Here is a 23,315-nt window from a genome sequence, read left to right on the forward strand (position 1 = left end):
ATAACGAGTACAGTGCCCGTCGGAAGTATGCATTCATGTGGGAGCATAAGGGGTATAATTGCAGGTGCAAAATGTGGGTGCAATTTTCCTGGTTTAATTCTATGGGACATGTGCATGATAAATGTGTTTGTTGTCACTTTTATAATTTTTTGTTTGGTGTATTTTTCTGTAATGTATGTTTTGCATTTTTTGTATAATTATTGTTTGTGTTGCCATTGTAGTGTGATTCAGGAGTCATTTTGTGTATTTGTTGTGTAAATATTTAGTTCTGTGTATTTTTTGTATAAACATTTAGTTTTGTGTATTTTGAGCCATTTTCATTTTTTGTTGTATTTTTCTGTAATGTATGTTTTTGAAGTCATCATTATGTGTATTTTTTTTATCTTTCAGTTGTCTTTTTGTGCATTTTTTGTATAATTATTGTTTTTTGTTGACATTGTAGTGTGATTCTGGAGTCATTTTGTGTAAATATTGTTTATTATACTCATTTAGTATAATTTTATTATAAATAGTGTGTGTGTGTGTGTGTGTGTGTGTGTGTGTGTGTGTGTGTGTGTGTGTCTACATCCATCTCCTCCGTGCATTATCTTCACTCACACACGCGCGCGTCTTGCTAAGAGAGACAAGGAAGTACCACGAAAAATAAACGCTTTGCAACACCAAAGTCGCAACTCTCTCTAAATGGCTCTGTGTGCTCCGCATCAGCCGTGTGTGTGTGTGCTTGCGTGCGTGTGTTTACATTGTAGCTGCTAGCATCTTTCTTAGCACATAGAATAATATAAGAACACACCCTTGCGCAGAACAAACAATAATCAAAGCCGTGTTGTGGACCCACAAAAACATTACATTCCTCTGTCTGAATAACCAGATAGTTTGTGATAAGGTCGACTAATGTCCGTCAGCACAGCCACTGCTCACAGTCATGAGACGAAGGAGGAGGTGAAGTCCATGACCAGAGATTTAAAGGAAGTTTGGAATCACGGGAATAATATAAAAGAACCATGAAATATTAACTTTAATTACTTTTAGCGGTACAAAATCATTTTTAATATTGACCTTTTTTTGCGTCGGGGAGATATTTGCTCCACACACACACACACAGACATTCCTTGCTTTTATAGGTAGATACCAACAACACACAAAAACAACAACATAAACACACAAAATAAGAGAAAAATATAATGAAAAACTAAAAGAACAAACAACAACAAAATACACAAATGACACCAAAAAAACACAAAATAATGATAGAAACGATCTTGATTAGAGCAAGAACTGAAAATACAAGGATCAGTCATGGTCCCACCCCATGTGGTAACCAGCGCTTGGTGTCAGTCCTCGGTTAGCTTAGCGTCTAGCAGCCACGAGCCAGCGCTAGCTAACCACTTCTTGCTGCTCGCACACCAGCAGACAGAAGAAGATGGAGGACAAGGCCCCGCACATCAGGGGGTCTGAAGGCTCGGAGCCAAGCCTCTACGGCAACAAGATATCGGGCAGAAATACACACCAGGTCTGCTTGTGGTGCCTTGGGCTAAAACATGCCTGGCGGGCTATCAACGCCCTCGGCTCCTGCTGTTACTGCGCCGTTTTTTTACGGTAAAGAGCCTTTGTAGACAGCTAGCACGCCAAGCCAACCTGTCTCAACACTAGAGGAAGACATCCTTGGACTGGACTGTGGGGAAGATGAAGATGTTGCGCTTGAACTCCTCACATCAGAGGAGGAAGAGGAAGACGACACCTTCATCACTCATCCCTTGGCTGCGAGGCGATGGAGAGCCTGGGACTGGTAGTGCTACTTGTTTGGCGCTTATGGCCAGAGAGCTCAAAATCCTCCCCCCGCTAACAGCCTGTAAGGCTGAGCTGTGCGAGGTTTTTGGGCCGACTCAAGTCATGGCCATGTGGGTGGAGATGTCGGTTGTCACCAACCTGTGTCACTATGTCTAACACTGCGCAGTCCAGAGCGATGGGAGCCAAAAAGAAGGACAACAAGGCTCTCCGCCTCTGTCTCCCACGTAAAAAAACCAGCTCTATCCCCACCTGCGCGGCGCCAAGAAAGAAAGCGGTCGCGCAGGTTGCTTCCTAGGACTCGCAGTCTCTGTTTTTTCTCCCACACTGTGTCGGAGCGGTTTTACCCCAGGTATTTTCTGGTTCACAAACGAGGGGGGGGGTCCAGAATTCGCCCTATCCTGGTTTGATGTGCTCTGAACAGATATATCAGCAATGCTTTTTTTTTTTTTTCTGTTTGTAGCCACCTCTATTTAATACAGCTGGCTAGCGCTAGCAGTAACACAGCACCGAGCTGTGCTCAAAAGCTTGCAAAGTGGTTTTAACATCAACTTACACAGTTTCACATTTTCAGATGTCCGTAAATTTCAGCAAAATCTCAGGCTTTGGTTATGCCTTGTGAATGCACCACATAAAAAGCAGATGTTGGGGGGTCATTTATTTAGTACACGTGGTTCTTAAGTAAAACTAATCCTATGCAAATTGTGCTATAGGCTACATATCTTCATTTTTTTTTTTTTTTTTTTTTTTAATAAAAGCGTAAGCTTTTCAATTGTGTTATTTGTGAAAAGGTGCAAATGAAGTGTTTGAACATGACGTGTACTGTATAAGTATTATAAATCAATGCAGTTAATGAGGATAAATTACAGAAAATCCCAGTTATGTCACTTGGAATCAATGGATTTAAATTGCCCGCCAATAATTTCCAGGAACAAATTGAATCTACATGAATTACGTGACAGTCAAGCATTTCAAACTTCCATTGTCACAACTCTCTCTCTAAAGGGCTCTGGTGCAGAGGAGCTGAAGAGAAGTGTTAGCGTAGCTGAACTAAGCACTGAGCTCTTTCCTTTCCTTTGAGCTTCAGTGTTAATGTCATCTGAGGGAAAGTCTTCAGTAAATCTTTCACATGTTTAGCCTCATTTTGTGACAGCAGATTTTTTTTGCCTTGTTAAATGATTTCCTTTGTTTCCTCTGGGTGTTTATAGCTGCTGGAGGCTGTGTTTCTAAGGTGTTCTTATCTTCACCCAGATGGAAATGTTCAGCCTGTAAATCCCTGCGTGCACAAACATCTGTAATCCAATTAGCTTCCACACATAGACGACTAAAAATAAGAGTGTGCCGAGTGAGTCGACCAAAGGAGGACAACGCCTCCAGATCCAGCTCTGTGACAGGCCCTCACACCTGTCAATCAAACCTACACCCCGCCTTATGGTCAGCAGGAGGTCTGAGAACTTGGCTACGAGTTAGAGTTGGGACATGTTTACACAATAATGTTTTCAAGTGAAATCGCAAATGTTTTGTTGCATTTTGTCAGTCTGTTTCCACGGCAACAGCGTTTTGGTGCTCCAAAAGTGAGCTTTTTAAAAATGGGCTCCAGAGCAAAAGTTTTTGAAAACACTTCCCTCTCCATCTCAGTGTAAACAGGGAACAGACACTTCCTGTGTCACAGGCGTGTTTTACTGTAGGTCTGATTCAAGCTAGGGTGACCATAACCTGGCAACAGTCAGATTGATGTGTAGCCCCTCCCTCTAACTCCAGTTCTCCACCTTGATTTGGGTCTGTGTCTGGTGAATCCATTCAGAACCAGGGAGGGACATGAACAGAATGCTTGAAGCTGATTGGGCGATGTTCCTGTCCACTATGATTTGTTTTAGCCAATCACACGGTAACAAATGATGATGTCGCCATCGACATGCGCCGCAGAGACGCTGCTACAGCAAGGCTCCACTGGTGAAAACTTTCTTTTGGGATAGTAATGCTGCGGTCATTATATCATTGAGTGACTTTTGCCATTTTTGCAACACGTGTATGTGAGTTAAGGGCACGTTAACCATCCTCCTGAGTTGACGTCTTTTTTTTTTCATTCGGAGCTATGCTAATAGTGGCAGCCCAGCTAGTTCCTCTCCCGGCAACAGTTTTGCTTCGGCGCTTTTGCCTGGATATCCCGCCCTAAACCAAAACACTGCCTCATGATTGGTTCTAATCAATTCGGTTCGGTTTCGAAAGGCAAAGTAGAGTTTAGATAGAGTAGCGTTTAGTTTAGATTTTAGATTCTTGGCCTCATTTCCCCGCACAGCTGTCGGGCCAGGCTCGGGTCAAGAATCAGGCTTCATTTTTCACTTTTTTTTATTATTCATTTAAAAAATAAAAATAAAAATATATATATATATATATATACACATTTATTTAAAATTTGGTCGATTCATTGACAAAATGTAATATGGTAAAAAAAAAAAAAGTATAATAACACTGTAATAATAACCCACCGGCCACAGCCCAGCAGCAGCTGCAGCAAGCCGTGAACTCGCTCCGGCAGCGACAAAAACAGACAATCACAGATAAATGTGTGGACTTCTGCACCAAAGACCTAAGGTTGTTTTATAACGTCAGCGGGGAGGGATTCCAGGCACTTGCACAGGAGTTGATTAATGTTGGCGCTAGTTATGAGCGAGTCGCAGCCTCGTCAGTGGTTAGGTATGGTCCATACCTAACCACTGTCCAATATCCAAAGCATGCGTGGAAAAAGCAGAGATAAAGAGAGAAGAACTTGTTGGTGAACTGAAGGAAGCGCTGACGAACGGAGACTTTGGGATGAGCACAGACATGTGGACGGACAATTATAGAAAGATGAGTTACATCGCAATCACGTGCCATTTCCTGAATAGTGACTTTCTACTGGTTGGAAAAACTGTAACCACAGCTGTATTTCCAGCTGAGGATCCGAAAACAACAAGGAGGGAACTGCTGCGCTAACTGATAAACAAATTTGGCCTGAAACTCAGCTCCCTGCAAAATATCGATTGGGTGACAGATCAGGGGAGCAACATAATCAAGGCATTAGAGCCATATAGAAGGCTCTTAAACATGGTTCTTCATCATGGGCCAGATGCGAACAACCTCACGCAAAACGCACCAGACATCAATAACAGGAACCAAAAGCTTGGTCAGATATGTGAAACAACATGGATTGGCTGCCCAGTTGACCAATACTGTACTGCAGATGGGTGAGACCAGATTCAGCACCTTTTATCTCAAACTGGAGTCAGTATAAGATGTCTTTCCAGAGCTCTGTGAAAAACTGGAGGCACGCCACGCACGGACAATCTTGCCCCAGACATCTTGAGCTTTTTCATACACTTTGTGGAACCATTTTACAAGGCACAAAGAGAACTAGAAGGGGACAAATATTCAACTTAAAATTTTGCTTGCTTCTAAAGCGTCACTGCCTGGTGTCACCCACAGACTCTCCACAGCAGGCATTTGTGCACGAGAAACATGCAGAAATGTTGGAGCAAAAAGTCGTACAGCACATTTTGCATAAAGTGGCAGTTTAATAAACAGAAAATGATGTCCTTTGTTGATGTTTCCAATGTACATGTAAGTAAGTAAGTTTATTTATAAAGCACTTTTTGCAGATAAAATCACAAATTGCTGTACAGAGTTGTGGTAAAGTACAAGTGCAACACAATGAGTGTTGCACTTTGTACAATTAGTTTATATGAGGCCTAACCAAGTCCCACATTTCTTTAGCAGATAGACCTGCTGCAGAGTGGAGGACCAGGACGCCCCTGAACTGCACACAGGATTAAAGATGCTATTTTACTGTGATTGATCGGCTTATTTATTCCAGATGCAATGCTTGTTTATCTATTTATTTGATTAATTTATTTATCTGAACTATTTCAGAATCAGAATCAGAATCAGAATCAACTTTATTGACCAAGTAATGTATGTTATACACACAAGGAATTTGTCTTGGTGAACTGTGCTCTCTCTAATAGTGTAAACATTAAATAATAACAATCAACTCGAAAAAATAATAAATATAAACATAAATATAAACAGTAGTTAGACGAGAATGTGCAAAACTAAATAAAATAACACGATAATAATAATAATAATAATAATAATAATAATAATAATAATAATAATAATAATAATAATAATAATATAAAAAGAAAAAAGAAAAATAATAAAATATAATAATAATAAGATAATAGTGCAGTAGTGCATTGATGAGTAGTGCAGGAGAACATTTAAATTAAATAGTATGTACATGAACATTCTCAGTGACTGATTGATTGATTTTTGAACTGATTTGAATTGATGTGCAATAAGGGAAGACTTTTCCCTTATTGCACATCTTCCAGTCACTTTACTTGGGAGTTTGGATATATTTTGTATGTTTTGTTTAGAAAATATTTTTACTTTATTCACAAAGTGATAATAGGCATAATGTTGGTTTTTTGTGTGTTTTTTGCACGGTGAAAGCAGCCGCGGAGAACTTTTTTTTCCCCTCCAATTGCACAACTTTTAAATATTAGTTCATAGCCTATTTTATTGAATTTAGTTTTAAATATATTTTTTACTTGATTTGCAAAGTTCTATAATGTTGTTTTTTGTGTGTTCTCTGTTTTTAAATTTTATTCTATTCCAATCTTATATCAAACATACTTTATTTAATTATCTCTTCTTTGTACTTACAATATATATATATATATATATATATATATATATATATATATATATATATATATATATATATATATATATATAGAAATCCTAACCCTAACCCTATATATATATATATATACAGTATAATATATTTGCCTGGCATGTATACTACATTGTTTTTTACATTGTTTTCCCACGGTAAACAGATTTAGTTTTGAAAACATTGTCATGTGAATGTTTACATTTTTGGAAACAAAACGTAAGCCAAACGTGTAAACAGAACCTTAAAGGGCCCATGTCAAGCTGAACCAACTTTTCTGTGCTTTAAACATCATAAAGGTCTATTAGGGCTTCATACACATGCTTAAAGTGGTTTTTTCATTGATTCCCTCAATCATTAGTTAGAGGGTGATTTGCTCCTTTCTTACTGCAGGGTGAGCCCAAACACCTCGCTTTTGACGAATTTGACGCAGCACTAAGCTGGAGAAGCCACGCCTCCAGGAAGCTCTCTACCGTGATTGACATGTAAACAGACACGCCCACGAAGGTGAGCATTTCAGCGTGTATGTATTTTCTACAGTCTATGTATGTACCGGCGAAGGCCCCGCCTCCACACTCTGTCTCGTGTTTATAAAGCAGCATGAGCTCAGCTACGAAGTGGGTGGGAGGAGGGCGGGCCGTCCTCTGGCCCTACATCACTGTGCGGGGAGGAGGAAGTCAGTGTCCCGTCTATAGACACGCCCACTCATGAATATTCATAAGTAGGCCACAAATCAGCCTGTTTGTGTAGAGTTGCTCAGAAAGTGAATTTTCAGAGGCTAAAACTCTGGAAAACAGGCGAGTTTGGGAAAATAAACCTCAATTATTATGTTTCTTGTTCTTAGAACAAATGGAGATGGTGAAAAATAGCATGACATGGGACTTTTAATCTCCTGTACCAGGTTTGTTCTCTCCTGTTCAGGGAACACATGTAGATTTAAATAAGAAGTGTTCCTCAGCAGCAGCTAACACCTAAAGACTTATTCAAATTATTGTTGTGCCTCATTTCACTCAAATATTCCTCACGTGTTCTTCAAAGGTCAGAGACTTAATACTGACCCATGTCCCAGATCTCAAACTAACCGTTGGGTTTAGGAATGAATTCAATTCAAAAATAAAAATCTCAGGCTCTAAGTATAGATACATTTATTAACTCTAAAACAGAAAATAACTTCCATTCAATGCTGTTTTGGTGCCGTACATTACGTTTAATCTGATTGGTCAGCTATGATGTGATGCATTTGATTATTGTCTGGTCATTTCATTTTTTGTAGTTTCACAATGTCCGTTCTACATGTACCCATAAAAGCAACTTAATTACAGTAAAGTGAATCCATTATTTTCACCTCTGTGCAGCAGTTATGAATTCATAACCAGCCAGGAAGGAGTTTGTATACACCATTAAAACACAATAATCAACAAATAATACAGTTTTGATCATTAATCACAAAAGTGAGACATTACAAAGCTAAATAAGTATTTAAATTAAACGCATTAATATGGACTTCAAAGTGACCAAAACAACATATGAAGCTACATTAAATGAAATTAATTTATTCAGATATTCCTCACGTGTTCTTCAAAGGTCAAAGATTTATTAATGACCCATGTCCTGGATCTCAAACTGACCTTTAGGAGAAAAAAGTCAGGAATTCACGTGTGTGTGTGTGTGTTGTGTGTGTGTGTGTGTGTGTGTGTGTGTGTGTGTGTGTGTGCGTGCGCGTGCGCATACGTGTGTGTGTGTGTGTGTGTGTATGTGCGTGTGCGTGCGTGTGTGTGTGCATGTGTGTGTGTGTGTGTGTGTGTGCGTGCGCATACGTGTGTGTGTGTGCATGTGTGTGTTCCCACTGCGATGAAGGAAAGATGATGTTATTTTCTGTTTCCGTGGAAACGTGTATGTTTCCCTCAGCTGTTCTGTAGCGTTGATGCTGATGATGACAAAAATAAAGTTGTTGAAGTTAATGATGATGATAATGTGGTTGATAATGATGAAGGACAATATGATGATGATGATGATGATGATGATGATGATGAAGTAAACCCTCCTCAGCATCAGTGCCTGCTGTTCTCTCCCTCTGAATCATTTCTGTCCTGGCTTTATTTAAACATGGCCTCAGACGATGAACACGGGAGCAGTGGCGAGCGCTGCAGGCCTCACAGCTGAGACCTTCACAAATAAACACCCCCCAAATGTCAAAGACACGGGCGGAACAAGGGCTGCTGGGTAACAACCAGGATGACCTTCATCAGTATAGTGATGTCTGGTGGATGTTAACATGGTTCACCAACAACTGCTTTTATTCATTAACTCAGACTTTAACAAACAGCACATGTAGAAAGTAACGCCGCTCCTGCACTCAGTGGTGCGTTCGCTGTTCATCACAATGTGTACAAGGTCTACTTCTCTCTGCCTTCAATTAGCTGTTTACCTCTAATATAGCAGGATGTTCATGGCATATTCTGCATTACGTTCATACGTGTTTATCATTCATCTAAAATTCATTTATAAAGAATCTGATTCAAATCACTCCCTTAAACATAGGTGTAAAAATGCACGTTTAAATGTGATCTGGTGCACATTGGGTATTTTGGTCATGCATGTGCACCATTTATGTGCAGCCCTGGTTATATAGATCAGACACTTTGCAGCAGAGATGGGAAACTGGAGGCCTAACATTGTACAACCCCCAAAGTAAATGTACAAATTAAAGAAAAATACACACAAAATGACAGTAAAATACACAAATGCATCTCCAAAAACCTGAAACTAGAGGTGTCCTGATCCAATATTGATATCGTATATCAGCCAGAAAACGAATATCGGATTTTATCGGACTGCATCTAAAATCGCCTATATAAGCTCTTTTCCACTCTAGCACTTCTATCCATAGGTGACTGATTCACACTCCAACAAAGAAACCTACTGTTGTTGACTATTGTTCTCTGTTTGAGTAACATCAATTGATCAAATCTTTTCTAACATTCCACACTACAAAATAAGTAATAAAAGTATGTATGATTTGTGCTGATATCGTATCGGATCAATATCGGTATCAACCGATATGCAAGGCGGCAATATCGGTATCAAATCAGAAGTGAAAAAGTTGTATCGGGACATCCCTACCCGAAACGGCAACAAAAATGCAAAAAATGACTCCAAGAAAAATTCAATTGAACAAATGGAAACCAAATATACAAAAACAACAGAAGAAAAATACATGGAAATAAGTCAAAAAACCCAATATGGCAACAAAAATACACAAAAGGACAAAAAAAACTAAGTTGAACAGAAAGACATAAAATATACATAAAAATTATTCAAACAACAAAGAATACACAGAAATAACTCACAAAATGACAGAAAAATACACAAAAGCAACTCCAAAAACCCAAAATGTCCACAAAAATGCACAAAATAAGTATACACAAATATAAATATATAAATATACACAAAGTCAAAAACCACCAAAGATAACTCCAAAAACACACAAAAATTGACTCAAAAACTACAGTAATTGAACAAACGAACACCAATAATACATAACAATGACTCAAAAACAGCAACACAACAAAGAAAAACACACAGAACTAATTCCAAAAACCCACAAAATGACAGAAAAGTACACAAAAGGACACCAACAATACATAAAAGTGACTCTAAGAACCAAAAATGGAAACAAAAATGCACAAAATGACTCCAAAAACACAGAAAATGAACAAACACCTAAAATTAACAAAGTTACTCAAAAACCCAAAACAAATCCAAAAAATACATAGAAAAAACTCCTAAAACACAGAAAATGACAGAAAAATACACAAAAGGACACTAACAATACACAAAAGCAACTCCAAAAACCCAAAATGGCAACAAAAATGACTCCAAAAACACAGAAAATTAAGGAGCGGACACCAAAAATACACAAAATTACTTAAAAACCCAAAACAAGAACACAATATACACAGAAATTACTCAATAAACTCACAAAATGACAGAAAAATAGACAAATATAAGTCTAGAAACACACAATGACAAGAGAAACATGCACAAAAATTCAAAAATAAAGAAACCCTTTTCCTGTATTAATTCTCAGATTGGTCATTATTTTAAATGCTGTGATAAAAGTTGATGTTTTTAACCACTTTTTAACCCACAAATTATGATTTTTTTTTTAGCTTTTATTCTTTTTCACTAATTCCTAACAACAGGTAAATGTCCACTAGAACGTCTTCCGTTGATACTCCTACGGTCGCTGCTATGGAGGGGAGTGATGTGAGTATTGATTATTAATTAGAATAATACACAGTACATGTCAGAGAGGATGCTGGGAGAATCATCTCCTGCAGTCACAGCTGAATAGTTCCTGAGGTCATGCTCAGTTTACAGCTTCTTACAAAGCTCAGTTTCACGCTCTGCTGACCTCGCTGCATACTCCTCTGTTAGCCATTCATGTCAGACTCCGCCCACCTCCACCCCATTGGCTGCACTGAATGAAAACTACGACTTCATTCAGAAGCACCATGTTCTTACAGTGAAGTGTGTGTTTTACAGGCAGCTGTGATCCATGTGTGTCACTTTATTATCAATATTTTAGTGAATTTTCTACCATATGTCCCCTTGATGATATTTCTATAATGATAATTATAATATATTAATATGAGCTATTTAGTCCACATTAATATGTATAACATTCTTTATAATGATAAATAAAACATAGGAACTATTTGACGAGTTATTTAAACTACAATGAAATATACTAACTTTCTAAAATGATAAATATAATATATTAATTTAATAAGCTTCATAATCTACATTGATATATATAGAAAACATTTTCATAATAATATAATACATGAATATGAACTGCTTGATGGGTTTCTTGCTTTGCAACAACGTGTATCTTTATACAATGATAAATATAATATATTAGTTTTATGAAACAGATACCCGTCATTTAAATAGCTCTATAATATGTTTAATGCTTGCCTGTCTATGTACGGTTTTTGACGTATTTTTGTCACATGATCCCTCTCACAGCACATAAGCACCTGATGAAGACAGTGTTGAGTTGAAATGCGACGTTTCTGTTTTAAATGAAGGATTTTCACACCTCAGGAGTTCCTCTGATCAGCACTTTTTGCTGCTGCTGCTACTTTTATACAGTAGGACTTTTTCATAAAGTGCAGAGAAAATGCTCTTGTTTCATTATCAGGAACACAATCTCCATCAGAAACTAATTACATATTTAATATACAGTCTCGTCAATGCGTTCATTATGAAGTCATTCATAATTTCCTTCATCACGATCAAATATTATCACGCTGTTCATGTAAATATTGCTACGCTTGGTGTAAGTGACAGTGCAAAGTGTCTGTGGTCTGTGTTTTAAAGGAGCACAGTACAGGATTTGAGGAAACGTCAACATTCATTTTAAGTTTTTTTTTAATGCTAATGGTTGATGAAGTATGAGCATGAGCCCACATACAGTATATTTCTACCAATTAGCGATGGGAGTTGATAAGAATTTAGCGATTATGATTCCATTATCGATACTGCTTATTGATTCTCATTGGGTGAGGGAATGAAATAATACAAATGATTTGTTTACTTTAACTCTTTGTTATTTTATCTTTGTCTCTTTAATTTCCTGCAGGAATATCAGCTCTATTTTAATCCACCAGGTATAGATTGTTTTCACTGGATAATAATATATACAAAAGCGCTATATAAAATTGTTGCATTATTATTATTATTATTATTATTATTATTATTATTATTATTATTATTATTACAACACATGACACATTTTGGCTACAAACATTGGAGAATATTTACAGTGCTCCTTTTGAACTTGAACAACTTGATCCAAACCAAATTCAGAAATAAAACAAATAATTATTCTGTAAAAAAACAACATATTAACCAAAAGTACAGCTGCACTTATTGTTATGTATTCAAACGGTAAAACTTTAGTTTAGCCTTTGTTTACATTTCTATAAATGGACCTTCAGAGACGCCGTCCCCGTTGTTACATGTGATGTCATCAGTCGTGTGTGTGAACGTGTGAAAGAGCAAACTAAAGACAACGATCTGTTCCAGTCCGTCTCCTGTGTCTGATTACTGTTATGAGGACAAACTGGTGACGAGGTGTGTGTTCTTGCTGAAGTTTGTTGTTTTCGGAAGAAAAGTCTGTGCAAGAAGCAACTTTAGCAACAAATACAGCACGGAGGACAACACAGCTGTGGGTGGAGGAGGCGGATTCTCCGCAGTGGACAGCTAACATCTATATGGTGGGAGGAGCTTCACTTGGTGCTAGCATGAACACAATATACAGGACCTGGAGGAGTTTATCGTTATGTATTCCTGCACCGTGAATTACTGCTCTCACCGTTACAGTTAAAGCTGCATTATTCGGGGCTACAGCAGCTGCAGCAGGTTTGCAAGAACACTGCGGGGCAAACCACACTATGTGACCGAACACAACCACCAGTTCTAAATATCTGTCCGTACTCAACCCGTCCAGCGCCGTCGGGTCCCGTCAGGGTTTGGTTGAGTATCCATCCTCTAGTATCAGCTGTAAACAGTTGACGCATGCCCCTGCGGCGGCGGTTTGGCTGATGGCTACAGTGACACTAACCACCGTCTGATTTCTACATCATGATTTATGCTCCTTTAATAGAATAACACTTTTATTTTGATTAAAATGTGTTTACGGCCTTTAATAATGCATTAAATTGCCCAAGACTTAATTGGATTTTTCGCCACCTATTGGCGTGTGCCATTGCTAAAGAACAAAAAATAGTATTTTTAATAAAAGCAAGTCGATTAAGTTCTGTAACATCACACGAGAGGCAGTGCTGCTGTGCTGAATATCAGCACTGCTGTGATTGGGTCGTAGATAATCACACCACTTTTACAAGCACATTTTAATAGTCAACACAAGAGATTAGGATTTGTTTATTTTAATCATAGTTTACTTTAATCAAATTGTCCCAAAACTGGAAAGTATTCAAGGCTGTTGCTAGGCAACACAAACATGTTCTACACACAAGCTGCTACTCTGTGTCTGCATTTTACCACATTTGATATCAGAACAGCTGGTTTGCGCTGATGTTTGCAGAACTTTTTCCTTCCTTTTGTCCTCCTCTGAGTCTAATGATCATTTGGATCTAATGTTATTGGTGGAAATATGTCCTTGTTTGTGGTGGAAAGGTTGCCACAATCTAAGATGTTTAAATGGATCCTCCACTGTGTTTAAAATGGGACCTAAAACCTTTGAAATGAAGATTTATGCCAAACAAAACCGTATTTGTGTTTAAAATAGGACCACTTTACAGTTTTAGAGCCTGTGTTCCTCCATCTTGAAATGATGATGATTGATGATGTCACACGGCCCCACTGTCTGTAAACATCCCATTGTTTCCTATGGGAGTGAAACATTCAGCCTGATTTTTAGATCATTTAGTCACTTTTTCAGGGAAAATGACAACTTCAACTGCTTTTGTTTGCTTTAAAAAAGAGAATAAAAACAGTTGTGACCCGAAAATATCCGTGACTGCAGGGGGCGACAGATACAATTTCTGAAATTGTGAAGTTGACAGTGCCTCTCGTAACCAAACTGTGTGTTTTAGGTTTGTACCCAGAAAACTTTAAAGTCATATCAAAACACTTGAATTGACTATAATTAACTTTGGACTCCTGCAGGCCAGGAGGATGATCGTCTTATCGTGGAGAAAAATGGATTTATCACCAATAACTGTAAAGAGATGGCGTCCTGTAATGTGTTGGAAACAATTATTGGATTTTCTTGAACAACAACGTGTTTTAAAATGTGTTGCTGTGTGTTGGGTATTTTATGTTAAATGTTTGGGTGTTTGTTGTACTGTTTTGCTTTTTTGTTTAAATGTTTGTCTTTGTCTGAAAACTAAAAAACAAAAACAAAAACAAAAAACTGATGTTGATGTTAAATAATCATTATTAGAACGCCTGTACAGTGGAGTGATAGTGTACGTAAAAGTTCCCAGTGTTGTGGTTACTCTATATCAGTAGATCACCCCTTACTCTTATTTCTGAATCCAAGTACCCCCATTTTATTCTAAATTCTGTGAAAAAACCTCTACAGATTATAATGATGGAATGAATGAGTGATTACACACATTTTTAAGAATCTCATTTTGTAAATAAGTGGAATGAAACTATTAGTACCTCCTGAATACATTTCTTTTTTTTTTTTTTTTATCTTTTTTATAATTTATCTTAAAATACTTTAAGTATTAAGTTTTTTTATTGTACAAAATCTCTGAAAATACTCTCCTTCCTGATGTCAGACCAAGACTGACCTTTGTATATTCAATCACTTTGTGTGTGTTTGATGTAATTTTATGTATTTTGTTGTTGTCTGTCTGTTCTTTATATTATTCAGTTTAATTTTTTTCTCTTATTTTGTGTATTTTTGTTGTCATTTTTGTGTGTTTTTGGTGTCATTTTGTGTGTTTTTGGTGTCATTTTGTGTATTTTGTCATTGTCCGTCTGTTATTCAGTATATTTTCCTCCTATTTTGTGTGTTTTTGTTGTCGTTTTGTCGGTTACTGGTAATATTCAGTGTGATTATCATTTTTAAATAAAAATAATTATAAAACCCCATATTTTTTATGCTTTCATATGTTAACACTACTGCTCTATTTCAGCACTCATGGAATCTTTTGTCCAATCAAAGTACTTGGTTAGAACAAACTGTTGTTTATCTCGTGCACATGCATCCTGATAAGTTAGCGTGTTACTCACAGGCGTAGGTCATAGCGAAGCTGTTTCCTGTGTCCACCATGTCCACCTGAGGAACCAGCTTCAGCTCCTGATGCTGCGTCAACGCGAAGCGGAATGCCTCGTACTCATGGGATCCAGTGGGGAAGATTCCTCCTGACAGGTCAGACACACACATCAGAACGTCACTTTCAGAGTCTAAATCACACTGTGACATGGTTCATCCTGATGTGACCTGAGCGTAGCTAACAGACACAACTCATTCTCACCAGGAATTATTCACAGCGTAGGGGGATCGCGAGGTGCGTGAGCGAGCACTGCCGGCACAAGTGTTGTAGGGAGGTCGGAGCAGAAAATGTTTTAATTCATAACCCTATGATGGCCAAATTTCAGTCATACTAATGTTTTTGTTTTTTAATCTTTATTACGATCTTACTTTAAAGCCAAAAGCTATTTGTTGAATTGGTGAAGGTGATGATGAGTGTTGTTAGAGAGTTACTCATGCTTGGTAGAAATCCTTCATTAATAAATACTCACACACAATATATCTTGTATGAAAAACATTTGATTCAAAAGACTGATTCGAAGACACACTTTTCAAATTTAAATGAGGTATTTGGTGGGACACATAGTAATATTGGGACTGTTATGGAAACTCATTCATTTTGAGATTATGAAGCACACGTTTATATTGGACGGTGATTATGGGTTACAAAGCGGAGGATGCACACAGTAGAGCTAAGCAGCTATATGGCTGCAGGGGTCCTTGGGGTCCTCAGGTAAAGAAGGGAGCATCCCAGACAATTGCCTGTAGTAAACAGACAATTGTTATTCAGATTAAAAAGAGAGTTTAAATAACACAGGCATGCCTGGATATTTAAAAAGGCATCAATTATTAGGACGGTACTGATTAAAAAAGGGAAAAAAACAGAAAAGCCCCCCCTGGTTGAAACACACTGTGGGGGGGCGACATCACTCTGTAGGGGGTCAAAGTCACAGCGTATGGGGCCCCGACACTCAACAACGCTGGAACTACTGATGTAACCACGTGTGTGTGTGTATGTGTGTGTGTGTGTGTGTGTGTGTGTGTGTGTGTGTGTGTGTGTGTGTGTGTGTGTGTGTGTGTGTGTGTGTGTGTGTGTGTGTTTGCTGCTGCGTCCCGTCTCAGTGCTCACTGTCTCAGGAAATTTGGGAATGAAGATGTTTTTAACTCATTGTAATGAAGGAGACTGAAGTCAAGTGTGTCGTCTGCAGTGTTTGGAATAACGGCGTTTAAAATAACGGCGTTATGTAAGCATTGGTTTTTCAGTAACGGGGTAATCTAACTAATTACTTTTTACGCCGTTACAACGCCGTTATCGTTACTGAACGTTACATGTATTGATTGAATAAACTGTGATCCGAAAGCATCCTCGGCTTCTGACTCAGCTGTAGTGAGGAGGTGGGTTATACACAAGGTGAGCGATTATGATTGGCTAAGGCGCCGTCATGTGTCACGGTAGCCAATCAGAGCCAGTGTTTTTACACACACACACACACACACACACACACACACACACACACACACACACACACACACACACACACACACACACACACACACACACACCACAGATTGGATGAATCAGCAGAGATAGTGAGCGTGGAACAGTCTGATGAAAAGTTGGTATTTTTAAGGTGATGATACAAAAACTACTTTATATTAATTATGGTCAAAAACAAGAACGTACATGTGAGGTTTTCATTGTATCCATGAGAGAAGACTTTGTCCACATCCGTTGTAAGCAACTCTAATTTAATGAAGCACATCACAACGACACACGCATCTAAAAAAACTGCGTTACTGTTAAAAAAGTTGCTATATGTCAAATAATTCAAATAGTTATTTTCCTTGGTAATGAGTTACTTTTATTATAGAGTAATTCAGTTACTAACTCAGCTACTTTTTGTAACAGGTAGTGAGTAACTATAACTAATTACTTTTTTAAAGTAATGTTCCCAACACTGGTCGTCTGCTCTGACAGACGGAGAAGGAAGAGGAGCGTGTGTCTGTATCTGCCGAGTCAGCATCACACCTGAAAATGTGTGTGTGTTTGTGTGTGTGCAATGTAAACTTTATTTTAGGACAGTAGTGATTTCTAACCTTTGTCAGCTCAAATATGAAATAACAAAATCAAGTTTACCTGGAAAACCTCATCAAATACATTAAAGTGGGCGATGTTATCTTCACTATAGAATATTTATCTGTCATCAGTGTGTTTATATTGTGTATAAAACACTACACACAAGAAAAACACCAGACAAGATAAAGTTTAAGTTACATGATTTCAGCAAGCAAGACTTGAGGGAGTGGTGGCCCAGTGGTTAGGGACGCTGGGCCATCACTGTGGGTGTCGAGCAAGTCCCTTAACCCCAAACTGCTCCCCAGGCGCCGCAAAAATGGCTGCCCACTGCTCCTCAGGGATGGGTTAAATGCAGAGGACAAATTCCATGTATGTAACAACATTACATGGCCAATTAAAGGCGAAAGCCTCGATTTAATCTTCAGCCATGTTGTAAAAGTCATACTAACGTATTACTCAAAGTTTGATGTCAAAATGAGCACGGAGTGCGTTCACATTAGATAGTATGAAAAGATTGAATACGTGTGAAATACCCAGATTATGGGACATTTTTGAAGTATGCACGGTGGGCATACTTGTCATACTCAACCGTCCCATGATGCATTGCGAGCGGAATGTAAAATTGTCTTGGGACCAGCTTCAAGCTAAAAATCAAACATCCCCATTTCAAAATAAAAGCATCCCTTCTTGTCTTTCCTTAGTTATTTTTCATTTATTTATTTTTTTAATGCTTTTGTGAACAGGGCTCTTATTTTGAAGTTAACAGGAAGTTTTGTCAGTAGCACAACAGAGGGTCTTTCCAAAATGAATGTTGATATTCTACTTGGTCACTTTCTCACTTCAAATGTTTTCAGAACTTTCAAAGTAAAGGTGGAGAATCAACAGAGATATTTAGCCTCAGTGTGATTCAGGTGTTGGTCGTCGTAGGTTTCACACGCAGGGAACACGCAGAGCGACTCAGCACATTTAGGAGTGTGCACGTGGAGGGGCGGGAGGAACAGAGGGGGGCGTATGCAGGACGAAGACATCTGATTGGTTCCTTCTGTTCGGACTGAATGGTACGGATTGGTCAGAGTTTTAACAGGATTCCAGCTGCTGTAGATGTGTAATTATTGTAGTTTCTTTTTGTAAACACATAATGTATGAATACTCTCAGGATGGACGGAACATTTCACCCAGAAAAAATGAAAAGTATTTCTCAACAGGATCGCACACTTTACCTTTAATTCAAGCTTTGAGCTGAAAGTAAACAATATATAAAACTACAACATTTTTTTTATTGTGAATATCAATCAATTATTTAGTATTTTAATATGTTAAAGTTTAGATTATTCAGACAACTGTTCGTTAGGAAATCTACTGTGATCTCTTAACATGTTTCGACTGACAACTGCCAGTCGTCGTCACAGGCGTCTGCTGATCTGTTTGATGTGTCCTTTGAAGTTTCCTTGACTTCCATGTAATAATTCTAGCAAGATTGTTTTTTTCTTCAGTTGTTTGAAAAAATGAAACCCTAACATATTGATCAAAAAATAAAACAAAAATGATTTTAATGGAATTATTTTAAATTTGACAATAATCCAAGTCAGGAATAATAATTAAAATGACTTTGATTAAAAAAAGAATTGATGTAATTATATAATATCTATTTGTTGAAGCCATACTACAGTATGTGCGTGATACAACATTTGATCATAAAGTGGATGCTGACCCTGCTTTGATGTTTGAGTCGGTCCTCACAACTGTGGCTGTACCAGAAAACCGTTAAAAAACATTAAACACATCAAAGGCAAAGATAACATTCTCGCTGATGCTCTTTCACGTGCCCCAGTAGAGTAACTTGGTTGTCTATAGAGGGTAAATGTCAACAAAAAGAATGTTTTGAAAAACGAAAAGCAATATTAAAATAAAAATTAAAAAAATGGAGTGAAAGTGTTAATATAAATCATTTAAAATGTGATCATATTAACAGACCCCACCGTGTGGTGAAAAGCTGAATTTGTGCTACTTTATGTCTATAATGAAGAAAACACAAACACGTGCTTATAGAAACAGAGTCTTCCAGTCGATGCTCTTATTTTGAAAGGTTCGAGCCCATCCCTCAGAGGCAGCTGTAACATCACAGACTCCAGAGGATGCTCAGTAACAGCTGTGGGAATGTTCAGCATTCACAGCTGGATCAGCTCTTCATCCCCTGCTGTGATCTTTGATTAACTAACCTCATGTTCTTCTCATTTCACAGGCTTAAGATCATTTTCTATTGTCTCAACAACACATTTTCTCACACCATCTTGTCTTCAATGATCAAAAACGTATTCAGCTGCTTTTTGTAGATCTCATTCCTTTCAGAATCTCCCTCTGATTTAAATACAAATGTCCTTTAAAAGCAGGAAATAAACCCCTGTCAGCCAGAAGTATGTGAATATTGTTCATATTGTGAACATGTCTATTATAATAAACAATGCATGAATGTATATATTTATGTTTTTAAAAAGGTAGTAGTACATTGAACGTACAGGACTTCATTTAAAGATTTTTAAATGTAAACGAACGAGCTGATTTTGGATTAGTTTGAATGCATCTTGAATATTAATAACAGTTTTTAAAATGTATTATCACTACTGCTGATCTCATCTTATAGGTCAGTGGTTCTCCAACTTCATTGCGCCACGTCCCCCTTTTTTATCGCAAGTACCCCTTAGCTCAACATTAACCTTGAATTTTTATTTTTATTCATTTTTTTTTCAGAATTTCTGATGTTTTTCTCATTTTAGAACATGAACTTCACCTTTTGGTGTATTTTAAAGAGTTAGTTGTGCAACAAATTATTATTGATGGATGAGAAAAAAGTCGGTGTGCATGTAAATGTCAAAAAATAAACAGACAAATGTTTCTGTATACCTCCTAAGAGGTGTTCAAGTACCCCTAGGGGTACATGTACCCCAGTTTGGGAACCACTGTTATAAGTCATAAAAAACTTCTATCCACATATTCATTGAATCTTCGATGATTCAAATCTAACTTTCAAAGACCATGTGAAGAAAATTCTAAATATTATCACATTTTAAACATATGAAACCTTATTGATTATCTAACAACAGAATCAGTGAAGGCTTATATGCACTTACTGATATTTAGTCATTGTCACATAACATGGTCCCAGACAACTCAGAGCACTTTAAACCTCTGAACGACCGTGTAAAGCAAATTCTGACATTTTCTACTAAACACAATAAAAAGGTCATAAATGTATTTCCTTAAAACATGTAAAAAGCCAATCAATCATTCAGAATGTCATTTTGAAGCTAGGCTTCACAAACGGGTTCAAATTTCTGTGTTCAGGATTTAATGGGCGGGTCAGAGATCATAGCTGCGTTACGTGACGGAGCCATCATTAGCATTATAACCCGACCCTGCTGCTGAAGCACACCAAACTTCCACGGCGTGCACATATTGGCCCCTAGCCAAAAACAAACCACATTTTTCATGAAATTAGCACCTTTATGCACGGCGACTTTGTTTTTCACCTCTAGTGGGCGCAGTTCTGACTCTACCCGGGAGGGATGCACATATCTGCACTCGGGCGGGGCAGACCTTTCCGCTGACACCTCATTTGGCCTTCCAAGCACTTTGGAAGGACGATCAAAGCTGGAGCCACTTTCACACTGCTCTCTCCCATAGACACAGAGGCGGCGCCCTTCCTGCATGTGGGTGTGGTTCCAGCGCCTCAAACTGACACGCCCCCAGTGTGTCAGAGCAGAGAGAAGTGCTTGTTTTTCTATGATTTTGAGACATAATTGTTTATACTTTTTTATTTATGCAATTTTTTTTTCATCTTTCAATGTTGTCTCAGTGGTCAATGACACATGATTCTGTGGTGTGACAAACACACATTTATTTCTGCTTTACACAAACGTTTCTGTTTAAGAAAACTTTGAAAAGTCTTGACAGGAAGCCTTTACAGTATCATTATTGTAATATTCTAAGTACAACATATTGGATTTTGAAAGTTATCAGATGTTAGTGGATGCTCCAGCTTTAATGGATTTTATATGAAAAAAAAAAAATAAAAATTATCACTGGAATAAAGAAAAGAGCTTTAACTAGAGGAGACTGTGTAGTACAAAGGAGTCTGACTAAAATGAGCCAAATGATAGAATACACTTCCAGAAAACATCACAAACTGTGGCAATTATTCAACCTTTTAAAGAGTTCTTAAAAATAGATTGAAAACAAACCACATATTAAATAATAATGTACTTTTTTCTTGGGCTCTTTTACCTTATGTTTTTTATTGTAAATAGTGTGATATCTTGTCTTCTGTCGTCAGTCCGTTTAATGTTTGTCTCATTGTGCCATGTTGCTTAACTGTATTTTAAATGTTATTGTTATATCACGTTTACCTGCCTTAGGACAACCGATTACATTTAGCCATTGTGCTAACTCTGGCATATTTATGTTAACTCATTAAATAAAAATCCATCCATCTTATCCTATCACTATCTCACATCAGCTGTAATCCAGAGGACCAAGGAGGAGAAACCCCCCCAAGCAGCAGGAGAACATGCAAACTCTGCATGGAGCATTAGCGCTCCCACTACATCACTGCTCTGCCACAGCCTGATTCAACAAAAAGAAAACATCATTAAAAAAGGCACGTTATGTCATCACTTTTGTTTTCTATTTCATTTCCTCTCCTTTAATGTAATGTCACTTTTCTTTCTAATAAAAAACTAAACACTAGGGTTGGGCGATATATCAAGATTCAGGCATGTAAGTTTTCTATTTTGGCGATATATGAGTCGCTGATTTCTCTACTTTTCAGAACAGCATAAAAAGCTCAGTCAGAAAGATTTCTGAGTGCATCCTAACCCAGACCTTCATCTAAACAAGCCACACTACAGAACTCACTCACACGTGCTGTCCCTTAGAGGAGAAAAAGCCTAAAGTGTCACATATTGTATTATTTGAATTAAAATTATCAAGATTTATATTGCATTATATTGTATTTTGTCACAATTTTGAGAAGAAAAATCGAGATATGAGTTTAGGACCGTATTGCCCAACTCTACTACCACACACACACACACACACACACACACACACACACACACACACACACACACACACACACACACACACACACACACACACACACACACACACACACACACACACACACACCCTGCCAGGGGAGAACTTTAGTCCTGAGCTCCAGCACAATGTTCTCACCACATGTTCCCATCATCATCATCATCATCATCATCATCATCATCATCATCATCATCATCATCATCACCATCATCATCTGTGTGTGTTACAGTTACAGTGTCTACAGTGTGTGTTTCCTGTAGTTTTCATTGATTTTGACAGATAGTTTTCAGATTTCCACAGATTATCAATGATTCTGATCAGATTTTCGTGCATTGATCAGTGACATAAAGATGCTGCAGATGGAAATGTGATGAAAAATCTTCTGAGAAAGTCTCACGCGCACTCACGCACGCACACGCACAGAGCGCACACTCACCAATGTGGATGTTAGTAGGAAAACTTGTGGCTCTGCAGAAACCCGTCATCATCATCATCATCATCATCATCATCATCATCATCATGGTCCGCAGCGGGTAGTCCCGCATGTTGCCGCACTGACAGGGCGCACCGCACCGCACCGCACCACCGCAGCCCGGTATAAAGTGAGTCAGAGAAGCTCCCCGTGCCCGCCCCCGCTCTGCTGCTCCTCTCTCACCACATCAACACACACACACACACACACACACACACACACACACACACACACACACACACACACACACACACACACTGCTGGATCTGATGATGTTTCATCTCTTCTCACATTACAAAGATTCCTGTCCAGACCTTTTATTTATTTATTTATTTATTTATTTATTTATTTATTTATTTATTTATTT

The 23,315-nt window shown here is 38.0% G+C and overlaps 1 protein-coding gene across 4 annotated transcripts in view; it reads right to left on the reverse strand.

Annotated features, from left to right (window-relative positions):
- The window catches only part of LOC114475479 (glutamate receptor 1-like), a 66,409-nt gene extending 43,388 nt beyond the window's left edge, over positions 1-23,021 (reverse strand). For 2 of the 4 annotated variants that reach the window (XR_003675471.1, XM_028466321.1), the window contains exons 1-2: positions 22,913-22,997; positions 15,284-15,415 (exon numbers count right to left, since the gene is read on the reverse strand). Coding sequence is in view for 3 of the 4 variants with exons in the window: in XM_028466321.1 (XP_028322122.1) it covers positions 15,284-15,415; positions 22,913-22,997 (217 nt within the window). In the remaining variant the exon portion in view is untranslated. Of the gene's footprint in view, positions 1-15,283; positions 15,416-22,912 lie in introns of all 4 variants that reach the window. The other 2 variants (XM_028466324.1, XM_028466322.1) reach the window with 2 other exon arrangements.
- Between the last annotated feature and the right edge of the window lie 294 nt (positions 23,022-23,315).

The sequence above is a fragment of the Gouania willdenowi genome, chromosome 14 (genome assembly GCF_900634775.1).
Source record: "Gouania willdenowi chromosome 14, fGouWil2.1, whole genome shotgun sequence".
NCBI classification, from domain to species: Eukaryota; Metazoa; Chordata; class Actinopteri; order Blenniiformes; family Gobiesocidae; genus Gouania; species Gouania willdenowi.